General features: G+C 49.6%; 4 protein-coding genes across 4 annotated transcripts in view; 3 read left to right on the top strand and 1 right to left on the bottom strand.

Annotated features, from left to right (window-relative positions):
* Positions 1-507: 507 nt before the first annotated feature.
* MIS12 (MIS12 kinetochore complex component) lies at positions 508-2,292 on the bottom strand. The gene has a single exon (XM_039720761.1). It carries the CDS (start codon positions 2,089-2,091, stop codon positions 1,459-1,461), a length of 633 nt encoding a protein of 210 aa, XP_039576695.1. The 5' UTR covers positions 2,092-2,292; the 3' UTR covers positions 508-1,458.
* Positions 2,293-2,554: 262 nt separating this feature from the next.
* Positions 2,555-7,524, top strand: DERL2 (derlin 2). The gene is made up of 7 exons (XM_039720771.1): positions 2,555-2,678; positions 3,015-3,080; positions 3,342-3,415; positions 3,804-3,897; positions 4,313-4,508; positions 5,065-5,155; positions 6,661-7,524. Exons 1-7 carry the CDS (start codon positions 2,586-2,588, stop codon positions 6,764-6,766), a joined length of 720 nt encoding a protein of 239 aa, XP_039576705.1. The 5' UTR covers positions 2,555-2,585; the 3' UTR covers positions 6,767-7,524.
* A 1,045-nt stretch (positions 7,525-8,569) lies between these two features.
* DHX33 (DEAH-box helicase 33) lies at positions 8,570-18,178 on the top strand. The gene is made up of 12 exons (XM_039720769.1): positions 8,570-8,852; positions 9,512-9,672; positions 11,295-11,522; positions 12,123-12,293; positions 12,821-13,006; positions 13,671-13,782; positions 14,168-14,327; positions 14,705-14,793; positions 15,099-15,226; positions 15,778-15,981; positions 16,699-16,785; positions 17,784-18,178. The coding sequence occupies exons 1-12, from the start codon at positions 8,678-8,680 to the stop codon at positions 18,090-18,092; spliced, it is 2,010 nt and encodes a 669-aa protein (XP_039576703.1). The 5' UTR covers positions 8,570-8,677; the 3' UTR covers positions 18,093-18,178.
* A 632-nt stretch (positions 18,179-18,810) lies between these two features.
* The window catches only part of LOC120507782 (complement C1q binding protein), a 5,652-nt gene continuing 5,103 nt past the window's right edge, over positions 18,811-19,359 (top strand). The window contains exon 1 of the mRNA XM_039720868.1: positions 18,811-18,843. Coding sequence (XP_039576802.1) covers positions 18,811-18,843 — 33 coding nt within the window. The remainder of the gene's footprint in view (positions 18,844-19,359) is intronic.

Here is a 19,359-nt window from a genome sequence, read left to right on the forward strand (position 1 = left end):
GTGACACAGCAGGACATGAAAATGCCAGGGGTCAGGGAGTGGGCCAGGCACAGCCCAGTACAACCATTGTGCCCAGCATTCCCCTCACCCAGCACTGCAGCTGGCAGGAACCCTGGCCTGGCAGTGAAATTGTCTCTCTCTGGCTGGGAGAGGAGAAACCTGTGAGAATGAGAATAATTCCTTTTTGAAGGAAAATAGAGTGTTGGGGTGTACAAGCTCAGTAGGGTCCAGCTTTCTGCCAATCTGTGTGTGGCCACTCCAGGCACGGAACACCCAGGAAAAGTGTCTCCTATTTTCTGAGGATAAAACAACTGATTCCCCTGAGGAAACAAGGTAATTCTTGATGCCCAGGAAAGTCACACCGAGCTGCAAAAACAGACCAAGCTCCTGTGGAGCAGATCCCTGGCCCGGGCTGCTGCTGCCCTCTGCTGCCAAGTGACACTTTTCACATCTTACTCTTCTCAATCCAGGGAAGAAAGAATTCCGAACTGTGTCTTATGTTTTCAATACACTTTTTTATTGCAATAACCTCTAAATTATTCACAGGGTTAATGAATTTTAAACCTCTATGCTAGTAAAGTAGAAATTAATATTGATATTTAATGATAGGACTAAACAGGAGATTAAAAAACTGCTGTAGAAAGATGCACAGATTGTCAGGGATTTTGAATTAAGTACAGAGAGAACAAGTTTAATCAAGACACAAGAGCTTATCAATACTCATAACATTTTCACAGGAAAATCCGATCAAATGTTAATAAGAGAAACTTTGTTTAGTAGAAAAGGGACACTGGTCAACAAGAAAACCCCAAACAAATATATATATATATAAAGCAACATAAGGTGAAGTAGGATAAAGTGGTGGAATTACTCATTTCCTCCAGAGGCTTCTGCTCTGGGCTGAGAGAAACACAGGCACAGGTGGAGTGGTGAGGAACCCTGAGATTCCAGAAACTGGGCTGGACTTTGACTTGATGCCAACAGATCTCATCAGAACCTTGTAGACAGCACCAGAGTCATCCTTCTCCCTGCAATTCCTCCTTGCTGCCTTCCCAAACACAGAGAAAGGCACCTGAGCCATGGCCAGGCAGCTCCTTGGCAACCTGCAGAGTCCCCGTGGCCTCACTGACCCCAGGCTGGAAACCACCTACACATCCTACAGGTCTTAAGGAGGCTTTGTTTTCCTAACTCTTAAAACGGGCAAGTGCTACATTGGGTTCAAAGGGAACATTCAGTGTTTTCAAAGGCTGGTTGTGCAACCAAAAACTTAGGAAGTTAACAACTGGAATTACATTTTACAGGCTTTCTCCCCTTCCTGCCTTAGGGAGGTGCAAACTGGCACAGTTCAACAGCTTTTAGACCAAATCCTGGCAGGATGAGTGCAGCAAGGGGAAGATAAGCCCCTGTAATTTTAAGCAGGCTCTCTGTATGGCATCTGCTGCCTTCTCAGAATTTCCATTACATTAACTGATCATACAGCTCAATTTTCTTGCTCTTCTCCTCAACATCTTTCAGCACATCCTGCAATTTCTTACAGCTCTGCGTCAGGAGGGCAAAGCTTTCCTTGAAGTTGCCGGCCCCATGCTCCCTGCAGATGTTCTCGAGCCCATCAAAGCACTGCAAAATCTTCTCCAGCTCGGCCTGGACAACCTTCTGCTCCTCCAGCTCAGCTCGCAGCGCCTGCTCCATTGCAGCCTCCGCCCTGCACTGCTGCTGCAGCTGCTGCACCTCGTCCTGCAGCGCCTGGAACTCCTCCTGGCTGTAGCGATGCTGCTCCTGCACCCTGTCCTCGGGCAGCACCACGTTCTTGGGGATGTTCAGCACCAGCTGCAGCAGCACTTCTTCCATTGTCGTGAACAGTTTCTCGAAGTGCTCCTTCATGAAGAGCAGGAACTTCTCGGTGCATTTCCGGATCCGGGAAGGGCTGATTTTGCAGCCGGGAATGCCGTCCAGCTTCTTCAGCATCACGCCCTCCACCACCAGCATCATTTCGAACAGGTAGTCCTGGAAGGCGATGTACACGCGCAGCATGCACGTCTGCGGCGTGAAGCCGAAGAACTGCGCCTCGTAGGCCATGGGGTCCACCGACATGGCGGCGGGGGCCGGGGCGGCCGGGCCGCGAGGGGAGGCGGCTCTCGGGGGCTCCCCGGCGTTACCCGAGGCAGGCGGCGGGGCCGCTGCTGCCGCTCCTGCCGCCGCTGGCGGTCGCGGGCCGAGCGCGGGGCCGGGGCCGGTGCCCGAGGCCGGTTCCGAGACCCGCCGGTGCCGCCGCCGCTTTCCCGCCTCGCCGGAGCGCCGCCTCAGGGCACCCCGCCCGCAGCCAATCAGCGCCCACCACGGCACTCTTCTGCCCAATCAACGAGCGCTCCGTCCCTCAGTGGGCGTGCCAAGCTCGGCCTCTCGGCCAATGACAGCGAGGGGTGGTGGGCGGGCACTGCAATACGACCAATGGGGGTGCGGAGCGGGAGTGCGAGCTGGGCAGCCGACCAATGAGAGCGCAGAGAGGAGGGCGGGCGCTGCGGTTCAGCCAATGGGAGCGCGGGGCGCCGGGCGGTGGCGGAGGCGGGCGGGCCGGGGCCGCCAAGATGGCGTACCAGACGTTCCGGCAGGAGTACCTGCAGGTGCCGCCCGTGACCCGGGCCTACACCACCGCCTGCGTCCTCACCACCGCCGCCGTGGTCAGTGGCGGCCCGGGACGGGGGGAGGCCGTGGCGGGAGCTGGGAGCGGGGCGGCCGTGAAGGGGAGCCCTGAGGCTCCCGCCGGAGCCCTGGGTGAGGGGATTCCCGGAGCAGGCCCGGGGAGGAGCAAAGCACGAATTAACAACAGCGCCAGAGGTTGTACTGAGGCTCCCGCTTGCCAGAAAACTCACAGTGCTGATGTGACTTTCTGAGCTCTTTTTGGCACACAGGAATAGGTTGCTCTTGTGGGTGTGTATTTTTTCTCCTTCCTAATTTTTTTTTCTTTTTGTTTGTTTCTTGTATTGATCCTTTCAAAATGTTTTCTTCTTTTTCAGCAATTAGAACTTATCACGCCCTTCCAGCTGTATTTCAATCCTGAGTTAATATTTAAGCACTTTCAAGTAAGTGTGTTCTGAAGCACTGGAGATTTTAAAATGTCCTGCAGAGTTTTTTAAGTGTTTGTATTCTCAAAACAGTGTGCTTTTTGTGTTAGAAATACACTTTTTAAAAGCTACTGTAGGCAGAGTGCAGACCACTATGCCTTAAAATAGGTTTTAGTTTCATTTTCTGTAAAGGAGATTTTGGTTTTGTTGTTACTTATATGCTTAGACAATAAAAATAAGCTGTCATGTTTAAAGTCCTTGCATTTGTCTTATTTCCAGATATGGAGGTTAATCACAAACTACTTGTTCTTTGGACCAGTTGGCTTTAATTTTTTATTTAACATGATCTTTTTGTATCCTTCGCCGAGTTGTGTTGGTTCCCTTGGCAAGCAGAGCCCCAGAGGGCAGGAGAGGCTGAGTTCCTGGGAATTGAGCAGTGCCAACTCCAGTGCTGTCATGAATGGCCTTCAGGGGCTGGGGTCTCCTTTTTAAGAGTTTTGCCAGTAAATTTTTTGGTGTTAAGAATTTGTGCCAGCCTCATCCTTCGGGTTGGTGCTGCAGGAGAAAATTCCAGGTAACTTTTTTGTCTCCTGGGCCACCCTCTGTGCTGAAGTATCCAGGAAGGGCTGAGTGATGCAGTAAATTGATAAAACACTTTTGAGCTGCTGTAGAATTGCATCGTTTTGTGCTTGGATGTGTCTCTGAACTCTTGCCACGGAGTTTTCCTGACCTTGGCCTCAGATACCGCTACTGCCGCATGCTCGAGGAAGGCTCTTTCCGGGGTCGCACGGCAGATTTTGTATTTATGTTCCTTTTTGGAGGACTTTTAATGACTGTATCCTTTCTGTTTTAATTCCCACCTCCTTTGGTAAACATACAGAAGCGTGAAGGAGAGCTGAAACCATGTTGTTACTGTTACCTTAATGTAGTTTGTTGCACAAGGAGTACTGATATTTGTTGGGGTGGTTTTGAATGCTTTGGGATTGTTGCTGGTTTTTCAGGGTTTTTTCTGCTTGATTGTGGAAATGAGGTTATCAGACTGTTCAGGGATGAGATCATGCTCAGGTTGTCTGTGAAGAATTAAATTCTGCTTTACTGAGATTATTCATGCTGCAGCTGTTGGGTTGATGAACAGGAGTTTGACATACACCAGGGCAAGTGGAGTTCCCAGCTGTGTGGAAAACACAGGGTTACAAATTAAGCTGTGAAATTCCTGACCTCACAAGAGCTTCCTTAACGAGGCGTGGCAGCTTTTTGGGCTGTTTGTGAACCTGGTGTTCCTGGGGCAGGCCTTCACCATCATGCTGGTGTACGTGTGGAGCCGCAGGAACCCCTACGTCCGCATGAACTTCTTCGGGCTCCTCATCTTCCAGGCCCCGTTTCTGCCCTGGGTACTGATGGGCTTTTCTCTGCTCTTGGGGAACTCCATCATCGTGGATCTCCTGGGTGAGCAATGGCAGCAATCTCATGAGGACCTGTTCCTCCTCCTGTTTTACATGATGAGAAAATGGGGACAAATCCACGGGCTAACTAACGCTTGGTGTTAGTTCTTCTGATAGATTTATTATTTTATATTTATGTTTTTAGGCTGTTCTGATTTCTAGCCATTGTAGCAGGTTTTGTGCTGTGATAAGGATGGAAAGAGCTTTTGATGTTTTGGCTTTTTATTGCTTGGAATCAGCCCTGATGCGTCATCTGGCCATAGCATCAGTCTACTAAGCTAAAATAGTTTATATTACTATTTTATCAACTCTAATAGAGCCAAAACATCAGTATTTTTAATAATGACAAGATGTTTTCCCAATATTAATGTCCTGTAGTATAAGTTAAGCTTTTTATATACTGTTAGCTTTCTTCCTTAGGTTTTGTATTTCCATATAATGAAATTTTCTATGAAGGCACCAATGTGTGTTGTTTTTCTGAAAACTCTAGTGTAAAGCACTTGAGAGTTGTAAAGGAGAACTACTGAAAAATTACCTTTTGGCTTTTGTTTCTATACCAGGCATTGCTGTTGGGCATATATATTTTTTCTTAGAGGATGTCTTTCCCAATCAGCCTGGTGGTGGGAGGCTCCTGAGAACACCGTCTGTCCTGTGAGTATTGGTGTCTGCTTTGGAAAAGACATGGAAAAAGTGCTTGTTTGGAAACTGTTTGCAATTCAGTCACATTATTTGAGCAGGGACAGAGTTGGGGGAGTGTCTCTTCTTGCTTTTTATGGAACTCGTGTTCAAACAAGGAGCTGGAATTCAAATGGGAAACAACTTAACTGGGAGAAGAGCTAAAGGATTTTACCTTTGGTTCTCTGGTAACTCTTGTCAGGCTTTGCTGACAGCACCAAAGCTGAGTCCCCTGCTGAGTGTCAACAGTGGCTGAGATATTACATATATGTATTATATATGACATGTAATGTTTTTTTTTCCTTCTCTAAGTCATCCTCACATGACAATTTTGGGAAAAAAAGTCCTTCAGTGTTCATACTATTGGGTAGTGGTGCTCCCACTCAGTTCCCTCTTGTGTGGGTGCTCTAATCCCCTGTGGTGCTCTCCCAGAACACCTCTGATGGTTGTTTTCCACACAATCATAAGACTGCCCTGAAGATGTCTGGCATAGAATGTTTGTACATAAATATCAGAGGATGAACCTCATCAGTCTTGATTTGGGATCTCCTTCCTGGTGGCTCCAAAGTGGAGAGCATGAATCCCACTGCCTGGGCAAGCTGTTCTTGAGGGAGGACACTGCAGCATGTGAGCTGTCTTGATCTTGTTTTTCACAGTGTCTTGAAGATGTCTGGCATAGAATATTTATACATAAATATACATAGAATATTTATACATAAATAGGAGAAGATGACCCTCATCAGTCTTGATTTGGGGGCTTCTTCCTGCTGGCTCCAAAGTGGAGAGCATGAATCCCACTGCCTGGCCAGCTGTTCTTGAGGGAGGACACTGCAGCATGTAAGCTGTCTTGATCTTGTTTTTCACAGTGTCTTGAAGATGTCTGGCATAGAATATTTATACATAAATAGGAGATGAACCTCATCAGTCTTGATTTGGGGGCTTCTTCCTGCTGGCTCCAAAGTGGAGAGCATGAATCCCACTGCCTGGCCAGCTGTTCTTGAGGGAGGACACTGTGCAGCATGTGAGCTGCCTTGATCTTGTTTTTCATACACTCAAGACTATATTGAAGGTGTCTGGCATAGAATATTTATACACAAATATACATGGAATATTTATACATAAATAGGAGATGAACCTCATCAGTCTTGATTTGGGATCTTCTTCCTGGTGGCTCCAAAGTGGAGAGCATGAATCCCACTGTTCAAGCTGTTCTTGAGGGAGGACACTGCAGCATGTGAGCTGTCTTGATCTTGTTTTTCACAGTGTCTTGAAGATGTCTGGCATAGAATATTTATACATAAATATACATAGAATATTTATACATAAATAGGAGAAGATGAACCTCATCAGTCTTGATTTGGGGTCTTCTTCCTGCTGGCTCCAAAGTGGAGAGCATGAATCCCACTGCCTGGCCAGCTGTTCTTGAGGGAGGACACTGTGAAAGCTGTGTCTGAAGGATAACCATGCTTTGTGTTTTGCAGGAAAGCAATCTTTGACACGCCAGAGGAGGACCCCAACTACAACCCCTTGCCAGAGGAGCGGCCGGGGGGCTTTGCCTGGGGAGAGGGGCAGCGCCTGGGGGGATAACCAGGGCCTGGCCTGTCCCAGCACCCCTGGGAGGGACTGGCCTGGCTCCAGCCCCAGGGGACTCTCCTTCCCAGCACAGAGAGGACTCTGACAGCTCTAGGGTTTGGAACACAAGCACTTTATGGAATGGCAGTCTCACCCGAGGCACTCCCAGCACCCTTCCCGAGCAGGGAACTCACTGTGCTGGACACATCTAAATCCAGCGGAGCCAAAAATTTAAAACTGGAAACTGTTTCCTGTTAACTTCAGTTAACAAGGCCACACAAGTACTTGTTTAAAGTGATTTCTAAAGCATTTTTTTTCAAGTTATTTGATACATGAAACTCTATGGGAAACTTTGCAGGGGACAAACCCAACTTTTTGGGATTTAACTCAATTTTTTTTATTCTTGGATAAAACAACTGCAAGATGATTGAAAGGCTAAGTCACTATTTCAATGGCAAAAGGTTGTTTAATCTGAGGTGCTGCTGTCTCCAGTCATCTTTGAGCTGCAGGGAACACAACATGCAGCTTTTCACTCTGCCAGTTGGGTTTTTGGATGTTCTGCAGGCTGAGGCTACATTTTGGTGGTTTTTCCCCCCAAGGACTGTGTGTTCAGGTGCCCAGTTTTCAGACTGGTGGTTAAATAGGTGTGCCTGCAAACTCCACCCCCACGTGCCCTCTGCTGTTACTGGATGACCTGCAGCACTAGAGAAGGAAACTTGTCTGGAGTGAGGACTCAAAAATGATGAGTTGAATAAAATGTCTTGTGGATCCTTTTTGGTTAATCCTCTGTATCATCCTGTAGTCTTGAGGCAGCAGGGGCTGGAAAAAGCAAGTCCTTGAAGAGGCAGAGATACCTGCAGCTTTTCCCACAAGTGTCTCAGAAGTGCAGGACACAGCATTGTCTGCTCAGGATGTGAAACCCGTGCTCTGTGGATGAGGTTTGTTGTGTCCAGCACAGGCCGGTGAGACTGAGTGGCATTTGGCTTAAAGCCACATTGATTATAAATATCTCTGAGCAGCCACATTGGAATTTGGAGCTCAGTTCAGCTCACCATAGAAGGTATTGGGTGGGGTTTTATTGGTTATATCATAATAGATAAAAGGAGAAAGCTGCATCTTCATTCTGCATTTTAGAGCATGGGCTTACCCATGACATAATTATCTCATTTAGTCTCAGATTTTGTTTTTAAAAACTTGCTACAGGTTTTAGGGGATGGGCTTACCCATCCTCTATATCTTATAATTATCTCATTTAGTCTCAGATTTTGTTTTTAAAAACTTGCTACAGGTTTTAGGGTTTTTTTAATTTATACTCCAGGAGAGAAATGTGTGGGGATCTCATGGGAAATGCTTTGTCCACAAGCAGTCTGTTAGATTCTGATAAAATGCGTGAGGTAGTTTGTGTCTGCATTTTTATCTGTTAAAGGCTATAAAAACTTATGGGAGCTTTGAGGGCTTTTACAGGTTTTTGGTCTGGTTTGGGGGGCAGTTTTGATTGTTTCTAGAACAGACTTGTAGTGCTCCTAGAGAGCAAGAATTGAAGTGTTTTGGATAATGCTGTTTCAGCGCAGGTTATGAGGCAGGAATGGGATAAAAACCTTATTTTTAGTTCACTGTTTGAGAACCCCTCCGTAGCTTGTTACTGGGACAAGTCCTGAGTGGGAACATGTCCCTACGCTGCTTGAATCCGGCTCTTTGCCCTTTTTGGCTGCGATTTGCTGCCTTTTGGGGTCCCCGATTTTTCCGAGGCTCCCGGGCCCTGAGAGGGCTGCAAATGGCGGCGGCACCGGCAGGACTACAACTCCCAAGATGCTCCGCGCAGCGTCGCGCTGTGGCGTCATCGCGGCGCCAGGGAGCCCGTGCAGCGCGGCGCGGCCGGAGCCCCGGGACAGTCCCGGGACAGCCGGGCCGGGACCGCGAGGGGCGATGGCTCAGGACAGGGACGGGCCTCCGGCCAAGCGGTTCAAGGCGGCGCCCCCCGGCACGCAGCCGCAGGGCGCCGCGCCGCCCGCACACGTGCAGCGCCGCTGCCTGCCCATCTCCGGGGCCCGCGGGCCGCTGCTGGCCCGGCTGCGCCGCCTCGACACCGCCGTGCTCATCGGTGAGTGCCGCGACGAGCGCCGCTGTGCCCCGGAGCGGGCTGGGCTGGGACAGCCGCCCGGAAACGGTTCGGGTGTAAATCTGATGTGTGGTGAGCGGGGAATGACTTGTGCGCTTTGGCACTCGGGACTTGGTTTTTGTGGAGAAGGAGAAAGTATTTCCCTTTCCTTTCGCTGTCTGCCTGGAGTTCCTTCAAAGCCACATGGCCGAGCTCTCCTCTTCTGAAGACTCTCCTCACTTTTTTAAGGGGTTTTCACTGATTTTATTATGCTTTCTGTGAGCGCAAACGAAAAAAAAACTTTTTGTTAGACTTTCAGGAGCTGCAGATATACAGCTTCCCACCTGGTACTCTAAAGACTCAGCATTATTGTAATTAAATGAAAAATGCTTTGTATGTCACTCCTGTTAGTGTCACACCACAGGCATTTCACCTGCAGAGAGGCTGGAGTAGGTTTCTGCACGGGAGTGTGGCTGGAGCTCTGCAGAGGAGTGCCCCAGCAGCAGGAGGAGGGCGTTGGGGGCCATCTCTGACCTGCCTTGTGCCGGGACTTCCCTCTCTGTCTGCAGCTTCCCCATCCTCAAACAGCGCTAAAAGTTAACATAAAAATGACAGTGCCGTAAAAGCGTGGTGGGAAACCCTGTTCCCTTGGTATTCCTTAGGGGAAACAGGCTCGGGGAAGACCACGCAGCTCCCTCAGTACCTGTACGAGGCGGGGATCGGCCAGCCCGGGGTCATCGCTGTGACCCAGCCCCGCAGGGTGGCAGCTGTCACCCTGGCTGCCAGGGTGGCTGAGGAGAAGAGGACAGAGCTGGGGAAGCTGGTAGGTGATCTACACATTCCTTTTGGTTTGGGGCTGCTCTGGGGGTGGGGCCCTGTCAGGCTGCAGGGGTAGGATAATGACCAGCCACGGGGGTGATAGTCTTAATTTCATTATTAGTTTGGGGTGCCACAATGTAACAAGGGTGTAAAAGCTGTCAGGCAGTGCTCAAAGGAGCAGCATGAAGATGGTGAGGGGTCAGGAGGGGCCACATAATAGAAATGGCTGAGAGGACTTGGTCTGTTCAGCTGGAGAGGTGAATTTGACCAAACCTCACAAGGTCTGCAGCTTCCTCCTGAGGGGCAGCTCCAATTTCTGCTCTCTGGCCAGGGACAGGACCTGAGGGACAGCTGGAGCTGCCAGGGGAGGTCTTGGTTAGATATCAGGGAAAGATATTTCCCCTGGAGGGTGCTGGGCACTGCCCAGGCTCCCCAGGGATGGGCACAGCCCCGAGGCTGCCAGAGCTCCAGGAGAGTTTGGACACTGCTCCAGGGATGCACAGGGGGGGATTTTGGGTGTCTGTGCAGGGCCAGGGTCTGGACTGGATGATTCCTGCGAGTTCCTTCCAGCTCAGGATATTCTCTGATGCTGTAATTAAATGGATGGACAAAAATGGTTCTGTACCTGTCCCATGACAGGGTGGGCATGGCCTGTCTCCGTGGCATTGTACCTCTTGAGCTGGGTTGTTCCATTTGCAAAAATACTGATTCATTAATAAAACAAAAAAAAAAAAAAAGTGCTCTCTTCCATTGCTCCCTGTGTCAGAAATCAGTGCCAAGGGGAGCAGAGAGCTGAATTAGTGCAGGTCTGGGGCAGAAAGGCAGAGGAGAAAGACTTTTGCATAAAATCCTTGGAGAGCCTGGAATCATTTCAGGGAAGGGTGGAAGGAAGGGTGGAAGGAAGGAAGGAAGGAAGGAGGGAAGGAAGGAAGGAAGGCATCTAAACAACTTGGGGGCATTAATGATGAGCTTCTAGTTAGGAAGAAGCCAACTAGAGATGTTGGGAGTATCATTTTTGTGACTTGCTACATTTGGAAGAGGAACTGCTCACAGATAAAGTGCTCTGCTTTCCAGAGCTTCCATGCCCTTCTGGTTGGCTCAGCCCAATGCAGTGACCAGGGGCTTTGTAGCCCTTCCTGGTGGCACGATGGCAGTGGGAAATGCCAGTCTGTGCTGTGCTCCTCCCCAGGCTGGCTCAGTGGCAATGCCAGGCTGTGCTGTGCTGTTGTGGTGAACACTCCATGTGTGAGGACACGAGGCTTGACTCCATTTTGCTCCGAAGGCTGATTTATTATGTTATATAATATATTAAAATACTACATTAAAACTACACTAAAAGAACAGAGAGAGAAGATGATCAGAAGGCTACAAAGAACAAGAATAGAATAGAAATGAATGCATAACAAAATCCTGTGACCGCTCACAGCCTCGGCACAGGTGGCTGTGGTTGGTCACTGATTGAAAACAATCCACATGGACCATTGGAAGATGCACCTGTTGCATTCCACAGCAGCAGATAGTTCTTGTTTCCATTTCTTTCCTGAGGCTCTCAGCTCCTCAGGACAGGAAAAATCCTAGCAGAGGGTTTTTCATGAAATATCATGGCTACCCCGTGCTCCTCCCCAGGTGGGCTACACCGTGCGCTTCGATGACTGCTCGTGCGCCGAGACGCGGCTGCGGTTCCTGACGGACGGGATGCTGCTGCGCGAGGCCATCGGGGACCCCCTGCTGCACAAGTACAGCGTGGTCATCCTGGACGAGGCCCACGAGAGGACCATCCACACTGATGTGCTCTTCGGGGTGGTCAAAGCCGCTCAAAAGAAGCGAAAGGAGCGAGGCCTGCGGCCGCTGAAAGTGTGTTCATCCAGGATGGCAGCAATGGGCGGGGTGGGGCTCTGAGCATCTCCTGGGGCCTTCACAAGGGTTTGGAACATCAGCCTTGACCGTTTTTCTGTTCCTAAAAAGTCACTTTAAATCTCAATAGCTAAGGGTGTCTGGCTTATGATGTGAGGGCCTGATATGACACCTCTGAACAAGGTATCTGGTCACCACCATGATCCCTTTTTCTACAAAAGCCCCTTGGGTATGAGCTCTAGACTAGACAGAGTGCTGGGATCACTTCAGGTGCAGGAGCTCTGGCTGGTGGGACTTGTTAATTCCCAGGTAGGGCACTGCACATGGGGTGGGTGGACATGTCAGGAATTTGTGTGAAAGCACTTTGGCTTTGCTGGAGGGGCCTTGCATGGTCTCATTCCACCCACCAGCCCATTCTGTCACACCATTGTTTTCTGCTTGTGGTGAAAAGCTGACTGCTTTAACGAGGGGAAATCACTCTCTCACAGCCTATGAGCTGTTCTGAGCATGGTTCTCAGGACCCAGAAGCTGACTTTTGGCTGGTTGGTGTCCAGCTGGGTGGAAGCTGCAGTGCTGACCCATGCTGTGCTCCCCCTGAAGGTGATTGTCATGTCAGCCACGATGGATGTTGACCTGTTCTCCCAGTACTTCAATGGAGCTCCTGTCATCTACCTGGAGGGCCGGCAGCATCCCATTGACATCTTCTACACCAAGGAGAGGCAGAGTGACTACCTGCAGGCAGCACTGGTGTCCATCTTCCAGATCCACCAGGTATGAGGGTCTCTCCAGGTCTGTGTCCCTCTGGGGCCAGGGGTTGGTGTTTTGTGCTGGCCAAACGCCTGGATTGTGTTGTTTCATTAAACATTGAATTTACTGCATTTAGTGCTTTGAAGTTGCTGCTGCTGTTGGGATTTGGGACCTGTATGTCCAGGCTGGAGCTCAGGGGAGACTGCCAAGCAAAGCTCTGAAATGTCAGCTCATGCCTAAAACCTGAATGTTCTCCTACCTGAGTTCTCTGTACCTGGGTGCTTGTTGATTCTCTCTGCCTGACCTGGACATTTATTTGAGGACACAGCAATTCCTCCATCCTTTTAACACTCAGTCCCTCAAAATGTGATTTACTCTTTGTCTCTGGTGAATCCATTGGGAATTCTGGCTGTTGCATCCTTGTAATACGTGTGTCTTCTCTTTTTTCTTAGCCAGCTTCAGTGACTTGCTACCAGAGCCACATCTCATTACCAATCTCAGTTCTCCTTTTCCATCCAAACCCTCCTAACTTATTTTTCCTCTGCCTCTAGGAAGCCCCTGCGTGCCAGGACATCCTGGTGTTCCTGACTGGTCAGGAAGAAATTGAAGCAATGACCAAAACCTGTCGGGACGTTGCCCAGCATCTCCCCGAGGGCTGCCCCCGGATGACAGTGCTGCCCCTTTATGCTTCTCTGCCCCACTCCCAGCAACTCCGTGCCTTCAAATCTACCCCTGAGGTGAGGGAACAGGAGGGGTTTTGCTTCAATGTGTCTTTGGATGAAACCTGTGGGCTTTAAGGGGCTAAAGCAGTCTGTACTGATAGGAATCAATAGTCTCTGTTGGCTTTAGGCTGAGTGGTTCCAGAGATATAATACACTGCAAATGTGATGGTTTTAACAGATGCGTTCAGTAAGTCATGTGGGATCATAAAAAGAAGGATTAGAAGGCACAGGAATTTAAATTTCTTCCATTTCATAGGAATTTTTTGTCCATATCACAAAAAAGCTACAACAGCTAATGATGGAAATACTGAGTAAGCTGAGAACCTGAGAGTGTTTGTCAGGGCCATAAGGAAAGGAATTCATGCTGCCTCAGGCTCTTTTTTACTACTCAAGAGATAAATAAGAACACAAATGTGCCTGAAGTGAAACCAGAATTGTTGAAAGATGTATTGAGAACAGCTGTTCTGGTGGTGTATTTTGTTGCAAATGCAGAAGAATGTTTTAGATACTGATTAGAAACTGAAGGTTACCTTAGTTCCTGAGAGCTGGCACAGCAAGCACAGTTTGTGCTCACAGTGTGGGGCAGGGCTTGGCCCACACTGGCCAAAAGCAGCAGAATTTCTGTGTTGCAGCTGCTCTGAGGTGGCCTTGGCCTGGGTTTGATTTTGCTTCCTCCCAGGGCTGTCGCAAAGTGATCCTCTCCACCAACATCGCAGAAACCTCCATCACCATTGCTGGCATAAAATTCGTTGTGGACACAGGCATGGTCAAAGCCAAGAAGTACAGCCCTGGTGAGGAATTCTGAAGAGGAACAGGGCCAAGATTGGGTTTGGGTTTGCAGAAGTTGCTGGAGGCCATAAGCCCCACTGAAAGAGCATTTCAAGCACCCTCCATGCTGTTTCAATTAATGTCCCAGGTTTGGGGTGTGGGGTTTGGTAGTGTTTTTGTGGGGTTTTTTGAGTATTAGCCACGAGGGGGTAAAAAATCTGTCAAATGTGAATCTTCTCTTCATGGACACAGCATGGGATAGTTCACTGTGCTTCACAGTGCTGAGCCAAGTGAGCTCTGAGCCGGATTTGAATGGCAAACCCCAGGAATTCTTACTGCTAATCCTCCGTGTTTTCCCAAGCTGTGCCTTCCTCAGGCACTGACTGAGTGATGCTTTTCCATGCCCAGAAACTGGCCTGGAGGTGCTGGCAGTGCAGCAGGTGTCCAAGGCCCAGGCCTGGCAGCGCACGGGCAGAGCAGGCAGACAGGAGAGCGGCGTCTGCTACCGCCTCTACACCGAGGAGGACTTTGAGAAGTTTGAGGAAATGACAACACCTGAGATACAGAGGTGAGGACACAGCCATCACACTCCTTGCCACACCTCTTTTGCAGCTGGGGCTGTGGGAAGAACTGAGCAGCAAAACTACATCTAGGGGCTGGCTTGGGAAAAATGAGAGTGTGGGGACTAAACAGAAAAACTGGGAAATGTTTGCTCAGGGTGGACAGTTGGACACTGAGTCTCCAAATATATAAAGCAATAGTTCTGGCTGTCCTCCAGATTTTAGGCTTGCCTCTTCCTGATTTAGGAAGTAAGGCTTCACCAGCAGCATCAGACTTCTGTGTGTCAAGCTGCAGCACAGCCTGAGACTCTTATCTCAGCTTCTATGAAAAAAAGAATAAAACAAAAGAAGAGAACTATGTCAGCTGTTTATTCTGCCTATGCAGGTGTAACCTGGCCAGTGTGGTGCTTCAGCTCCTGGCCCTGAAAATTCCCAATGTGCTCACCTTTGACTTCATGGCCAAACCATCTCCTGGTAAGTGGCTACAAAGGCAGCCTTGGGGGAAAAGAGCAGGGAGCAGCCTTGGGCCATATGGTGTCACAACAACACAACATGAAGGTGTGCCCTGACTGCCAAGGGAGACTGGAGTAAATGGGGAAAGGTGCTTGTTCTCCTGGATAGAGGAGGATAAACCACATTTGGGACCCTGATTTCTGTAAATGGAAAGTACTTGTCTCTCTGGCCAGGGGAGGGAGGCAGTGATGGAACCAGCTGATCTTCACATCCCTCAGTGGGAGGCAGGAGGCCTCACAGTGTCCTCAATGTCCTTGTTTTGGCAGATGCTATTCAAGCAGCAATTGATCAGCTGGATCTGCTGGGAGCTGTGACCCAAAAGGAGGGTCAGCTTGTCCTGACCCCCCTGGGAAAGAAAATGGCAGCCTTTCCACTAGATCCTAAGTTCTCCAAGGTAAAAACTGCAGAAAAATTAACATTTTTAATCTCATGTACTCATCTCTGTACCATTGATGTTTCTCTTTCACACTCCTTAAACAAGGTGTGAAATCTGGGGTGTTTGCAGCTGTACTGGTATATTTGTTGTATATTAATGTACATAATTTACACCCCTTTTGCTGGATTCCTTGTAATTTGTTGTTAAATTCAAGTAAGTTTTTTAAAAGAGAGTTTTTTTCCTCTGGCACCTACTGAAGGTGGACAAAGCAAATTTGCTTGCAGTTTTCAGGGTTGTTTAGCAGGTCCGTGAGATGTCTGTTGCTGTGGTTGGTTTCAGTCACTGTTTGTGCTGGTTGTGCACTGGGCAGTCTCAGGGAGGAGCCTGGCAGGTGCTGTTACAGGTGCTTGGTGAGCCCATCAGAGGATTTACAGCTGTTCCTGGGCCCACATGTTTGAGATTGTCCTTAAAAATGTTTGGTTGAGTTCTGGGCTGCCAGGGAGCAGAAAGATCTGCCCAGCTGAAGTGGATTTGGTCAACCAAAGATGGCTTTTGTTGTGTCTGTGCAGGCCATCCTCCTGTCACCCAAGTTCCACTGTGCAGAGGAGATCCTGACCATCGTGGCACTGCTGTCAGTGGACAGTGTCCTCCACAACCCCCCTGCCCAGCGGGATGAGGTGCAGGCTGTCAGGAAGAAATTCATCTCCAGTGAGGGGGATCATCTCACCCTGCTCAACGTGTACAGGGCCTACAAGAACGTCAACGGGCACAAGGTGGGGTGATCTGAGCTGCCAGTGCTGCCTGAGCTCATGGGGGGAGGAGATTTTAGCAGAGAGCAGAGTGACACCTGAATCTTCCTTGGCTGCTGCCACAGGCATGCTCCAGAGCTGAGAGAAAAGAGGGCCCATGCTTTGTTCTGTAACAAAAGTTCCTACAGACAGCTCTGGCAAAGCTTTGTGGGGCCAGTTCTGTAATCACAGCCAAGGCTTTTCCTTCCCTGGGTCCAGCTGGAAACAGAAGGGAGTGGGAGAGTGTTGAGACTTGATAAATATCTGGACATGCTCTGTGACAGGATTCATTGGAAAACCATTGAGCATATTTAAAAGCAGACTTAGCTTTATCCTAGCCCTCATATTGATTTGTGGATCTGTGGACTCATGCACCCCATTCCTTGAAGCACCTTACCTGAAGTCATTTTTACCTGATTTGTTTTCACCACCTACAGGATATCAAGTGCTGTTCTGCAGCTCTTGGTGGCCTTGCAGAGCAGCTCTGAGTGGGAAAAGATCTATCACCTGCTGTTTCTGAGCAGTTGAGAGAGAATCTAGACATAGTAGAGTTAAGGGGGGTACAAATATGACCAGGGAAGGGGTCAGCAGGTTTTCTCTGAGGCAGATTGTAGGGGGATTCTGCTTTTCATAGTATCCAAAGGCTGTCATGCTCATGGGGTGAAGAAAAATCCCCTTCTAACTCCTCCTATCCTGCTGCAGGGATGGTGCAGAGAGAACTTCATCAATGGCAGGAACATGAAGCTGATGGCAGAAGTCAGAGCTCAGCTCAGGGACATTTGTGTAAAGGTAACTTACTTCCATATTCTATTTCTCTGTTTCACCTGTTAGTATTTTCCTGTTTGTCCCCAAACTGATGTTACTGTGCACCAAATCCAAGTGAGAAAATGGGGGATTGTTTTCAGTCTCCTACAAATAGCTGGATAAAATTCCTGACTGTGCACTTGCATCCCAAAATCTTAAATCTGCAGGGCTTAGTGAGTCAAGGAGAAATGGGAACCTCTGAGAAGACTTCTCAGGGAAAGGACAAGTTTCCTAAGGGCTTTTCCTGCTCTAATGCAGGTGGGACTGTGCTGTGTGTGCCACAGAGTGTTGTCAGCCTGTGCTGGCTGGCTTGTCCATGGATCAGGCATTCAGTGTGGCAGCAGCTTCCCCTCAGTGCTCTTCCTGCTGGGCACAGCGTGGGAGCTGCCACTGAACCCCTGGCAGTGTGTAGTGACATGGGAGCCACCCTCTGGGACATCATTTGTGAATGCTGGTTGGCCTTAGACTCCCTTCCAGAAGGAGAGTGACAATCCCTTCTGTTGGCCTTAGTCTGGCTTAGCCTAGCATCCACTTGAGCTGCATTCCCAGTGGTCCACCAGTGTTCTAACACAGGAAAACCCTCCAGGATTTCTGAAGTGAAACGGTGTCACTGTGAGGGTCAGGACTGGGTAACGAGTGACACAGACTCTGGGTCAGAAGGCTAATAGGCTAGAAGCCCCAACTTCACTGAAATAGTTTATTTTATACACTGGTCGATATAGGTGGACCTGAGTGGTCATTTAATCAATACATTTCACATGACTGGCTAATTAACAAGACACCCATTTGTAAACAACCTCACAGGCAGAACAGCTCATTACAAAACACCAGGTGCAGATTGTTTAGAATTCTTTCTCTCCACCTCCCTAAAGCTTCTCCTGGGAGAAGCTGACTCATGGGAAAGCTTATCTAGCTTTCTCTGACCAGAGAGCTGCCCCCACAGTATGGGTGCAGGTCGTTCTTGCTCACCCTTGTGTCCCCAGCTGTCGATGCCCCTGGAGTCGTGCCGCGGGGACACGGCCGGCGTGCGGCGCTGCCTGGCGCACAGCCTGTTCATGAACGCGGCCGAGCTGCGGCCGGACGGCTCCTACAGCACGGTGGGCTCCCACCAGGTGGTGGCCATCCACCCCTCGTCCGTGCTGTTCCAGTGCAAGCCCGCCTGCGTGGTGTACAACGCCCTGCTGCGCACCAACCGCTGCTACATGCGCGACCTGTGCCTGGTGGACGCGCGGTGGCTGCACGAGGCCGCGCCCGACTTCTTCCGCAGGAAACTCCGCGCGGCCAGCGGCTGAGCCACGTGGGACAGCTGGCTGGTCGCCTTGAACGACCTCTATATTCATTAAATTTTTTAAAAATAACTGTTTTTTTATAACCTTAAGCAACGGGATGGGTATTTATTGAGATCGGGTTTATATGTTTTTTGCGGAATAAAGAAGTGATGGTGAAAACGTGAATCCTGCGTGTTGGTTTGTGAGGCACAGAGCAAATGATGCTAGGAGCAGTCCTGGTGTTTATGGGTCTCGTGGGAGTGTGTTCATTGTCAGCAGTCTGGGCTTAAAGATGTGAAGGTAGCACAGTGAATCTGTGCTTGTGCAGAATGGACTCTGCCATTTACATGTGCAGTGCCTGGTCGCCTTGAACGACCTCTATATTCATTAAATTTTTTAAAAATAACTGTTTTTTTATAACCTTAAGCAACGGGATGGGTATTTATTGAGATCGGGTTTATATTTTTTTTTGCGGAATAAAAAAGTGGTGGTGAAAACGCGAATCCTGCGTGTTGGTTTGTGAGGCACAGAACAAACGGTGGTAGGAGCAGTCCTGGTGTTTATGGGTCTCGTGGGAGTGTGTTTGTTGTCAGCAGTCTGGGCTTAAGATGTGAAGGTAGCAGAGTGCATCTGTGCTTGTGCAGAATGGATTCTGCCATTTACATGTGCAGTGCTCAGACTCCTGTTATAATTGAGAGTTACAATTCTGGTCCTTTGATGGGATGGTATCCATTTGATGGAGATGGGACAGATGCTCTCCTTCTCCTGCCTTGCAGTGAGCAGCAAATGAGCCTTCTGTGCTTCTCCTCCACAGTGGGCACTAGTGCCAGCTTTTGGACAAAGGGAAGGCTTGGTGCCAGGAAACGCTACCTTAGTCATTCTCTCCTCTAAAATACACAAAAAAAACCCCCAACCATTCATTTTTTCTTTTTCTGAGGAGACCGCCACGCTCTGGCTGAACAGTGGCAGTTCTGACATGTGCATGTCTCCCATATCCCTAAAGCTCTTTTTGTGAGTTCACCCGAGAAGGGACTTGCACGGGTGCTGTGTCCGTGCCATCCCTGCCCATTCCATTGTCAGGGATCCCAGGAACCAGACATCCCGCAGGCACACCCAGTCCTGCCAGGGCCGGGACTCGAACCGGGTCTCACCGGGGCCGGGACTCGAACCCGCGGCGGCGGGTCCGCGCGGGGCCCGCCGGGGCCGGAAGCGCAGCGCGGTTCCGGGGCGGGCAGTGCTCGCCCTCCGCCGCTCCGCACGATGCTGCTCGCCCGCTCCCTGCGCGCCTTCT

This window comes from Passer montanus, unplaced genomic scaffold, assembly GCF_014805655.1.
Source record: "Passer montanus isolate IOZ18808 unplaced genomic scaffold, ASM1480565v1 scaffold44, whole genome shotgun sequence".
NCBI lineage: Eukaryota > Metazoa > Chordata > Aves > Passeriformes > Passeridae > Passer > Passer montanus.

What these genes read in the sequence shown, in the direction of transcription:
- MIS12 (XM_039720761.1), bottom strand. Translation starts at nt 2,091, where the DNA reads ATGTCGGTGGACCCCATGGCCTACGAGGCGCAGTTCTTCGGCTTCACG.
- DERL2 (XM_039720771.1), top strand. Translation starts at nt 2,586, where the DNA reads ATGGCGTACCAGACGTTCCGGCAGGAGTACCTGCAGGTGCCGCCCGTG. An exon ending in TCCTCACCACCGCCGCCGTG is followed by an intron (nt 2,679 to 3,014) that starts GTCAGTGGCGGC and finishes CTTCTTTTTCAG; the next exon opens with CAATTAGAACTTATCACGCC. An exon ending in TAATATTTAAGCACTTTCAA is followed by an intron (nt 3,081 to 3,341) that starts GTAAGTGTGTTC and finishes TCTTATTTCCAG; the next exon opens with ATATGGAGGTTAATCACAAA.
- DHX33 (XM_039720769.1), top strand. Translation starts at nt 8,678, where the DNA reads ATGGCTCAGGACAGGGACGGGCCTCCGGCCAAGCGGTTCAAGGCGGCG. An exon ending in GGACAGAGCTGGGGAAGCTG is followed by an intron (nt 9,673 to 11,294) that starts GTAGGTGATCTA and finishes GCTCCTCCCCAG; the next exon opens with GTGGGCTACACCGTGCGCTT. An exon ending in CATGGCCAAACCATCTCCTG is followed by an intron (nt 14,794 to 15,098) that starts GTAAGTGGCTAC and finishes TTGTTTTGGCAG; the next exon opens with ATGCTATTCAAGCAGCAATT.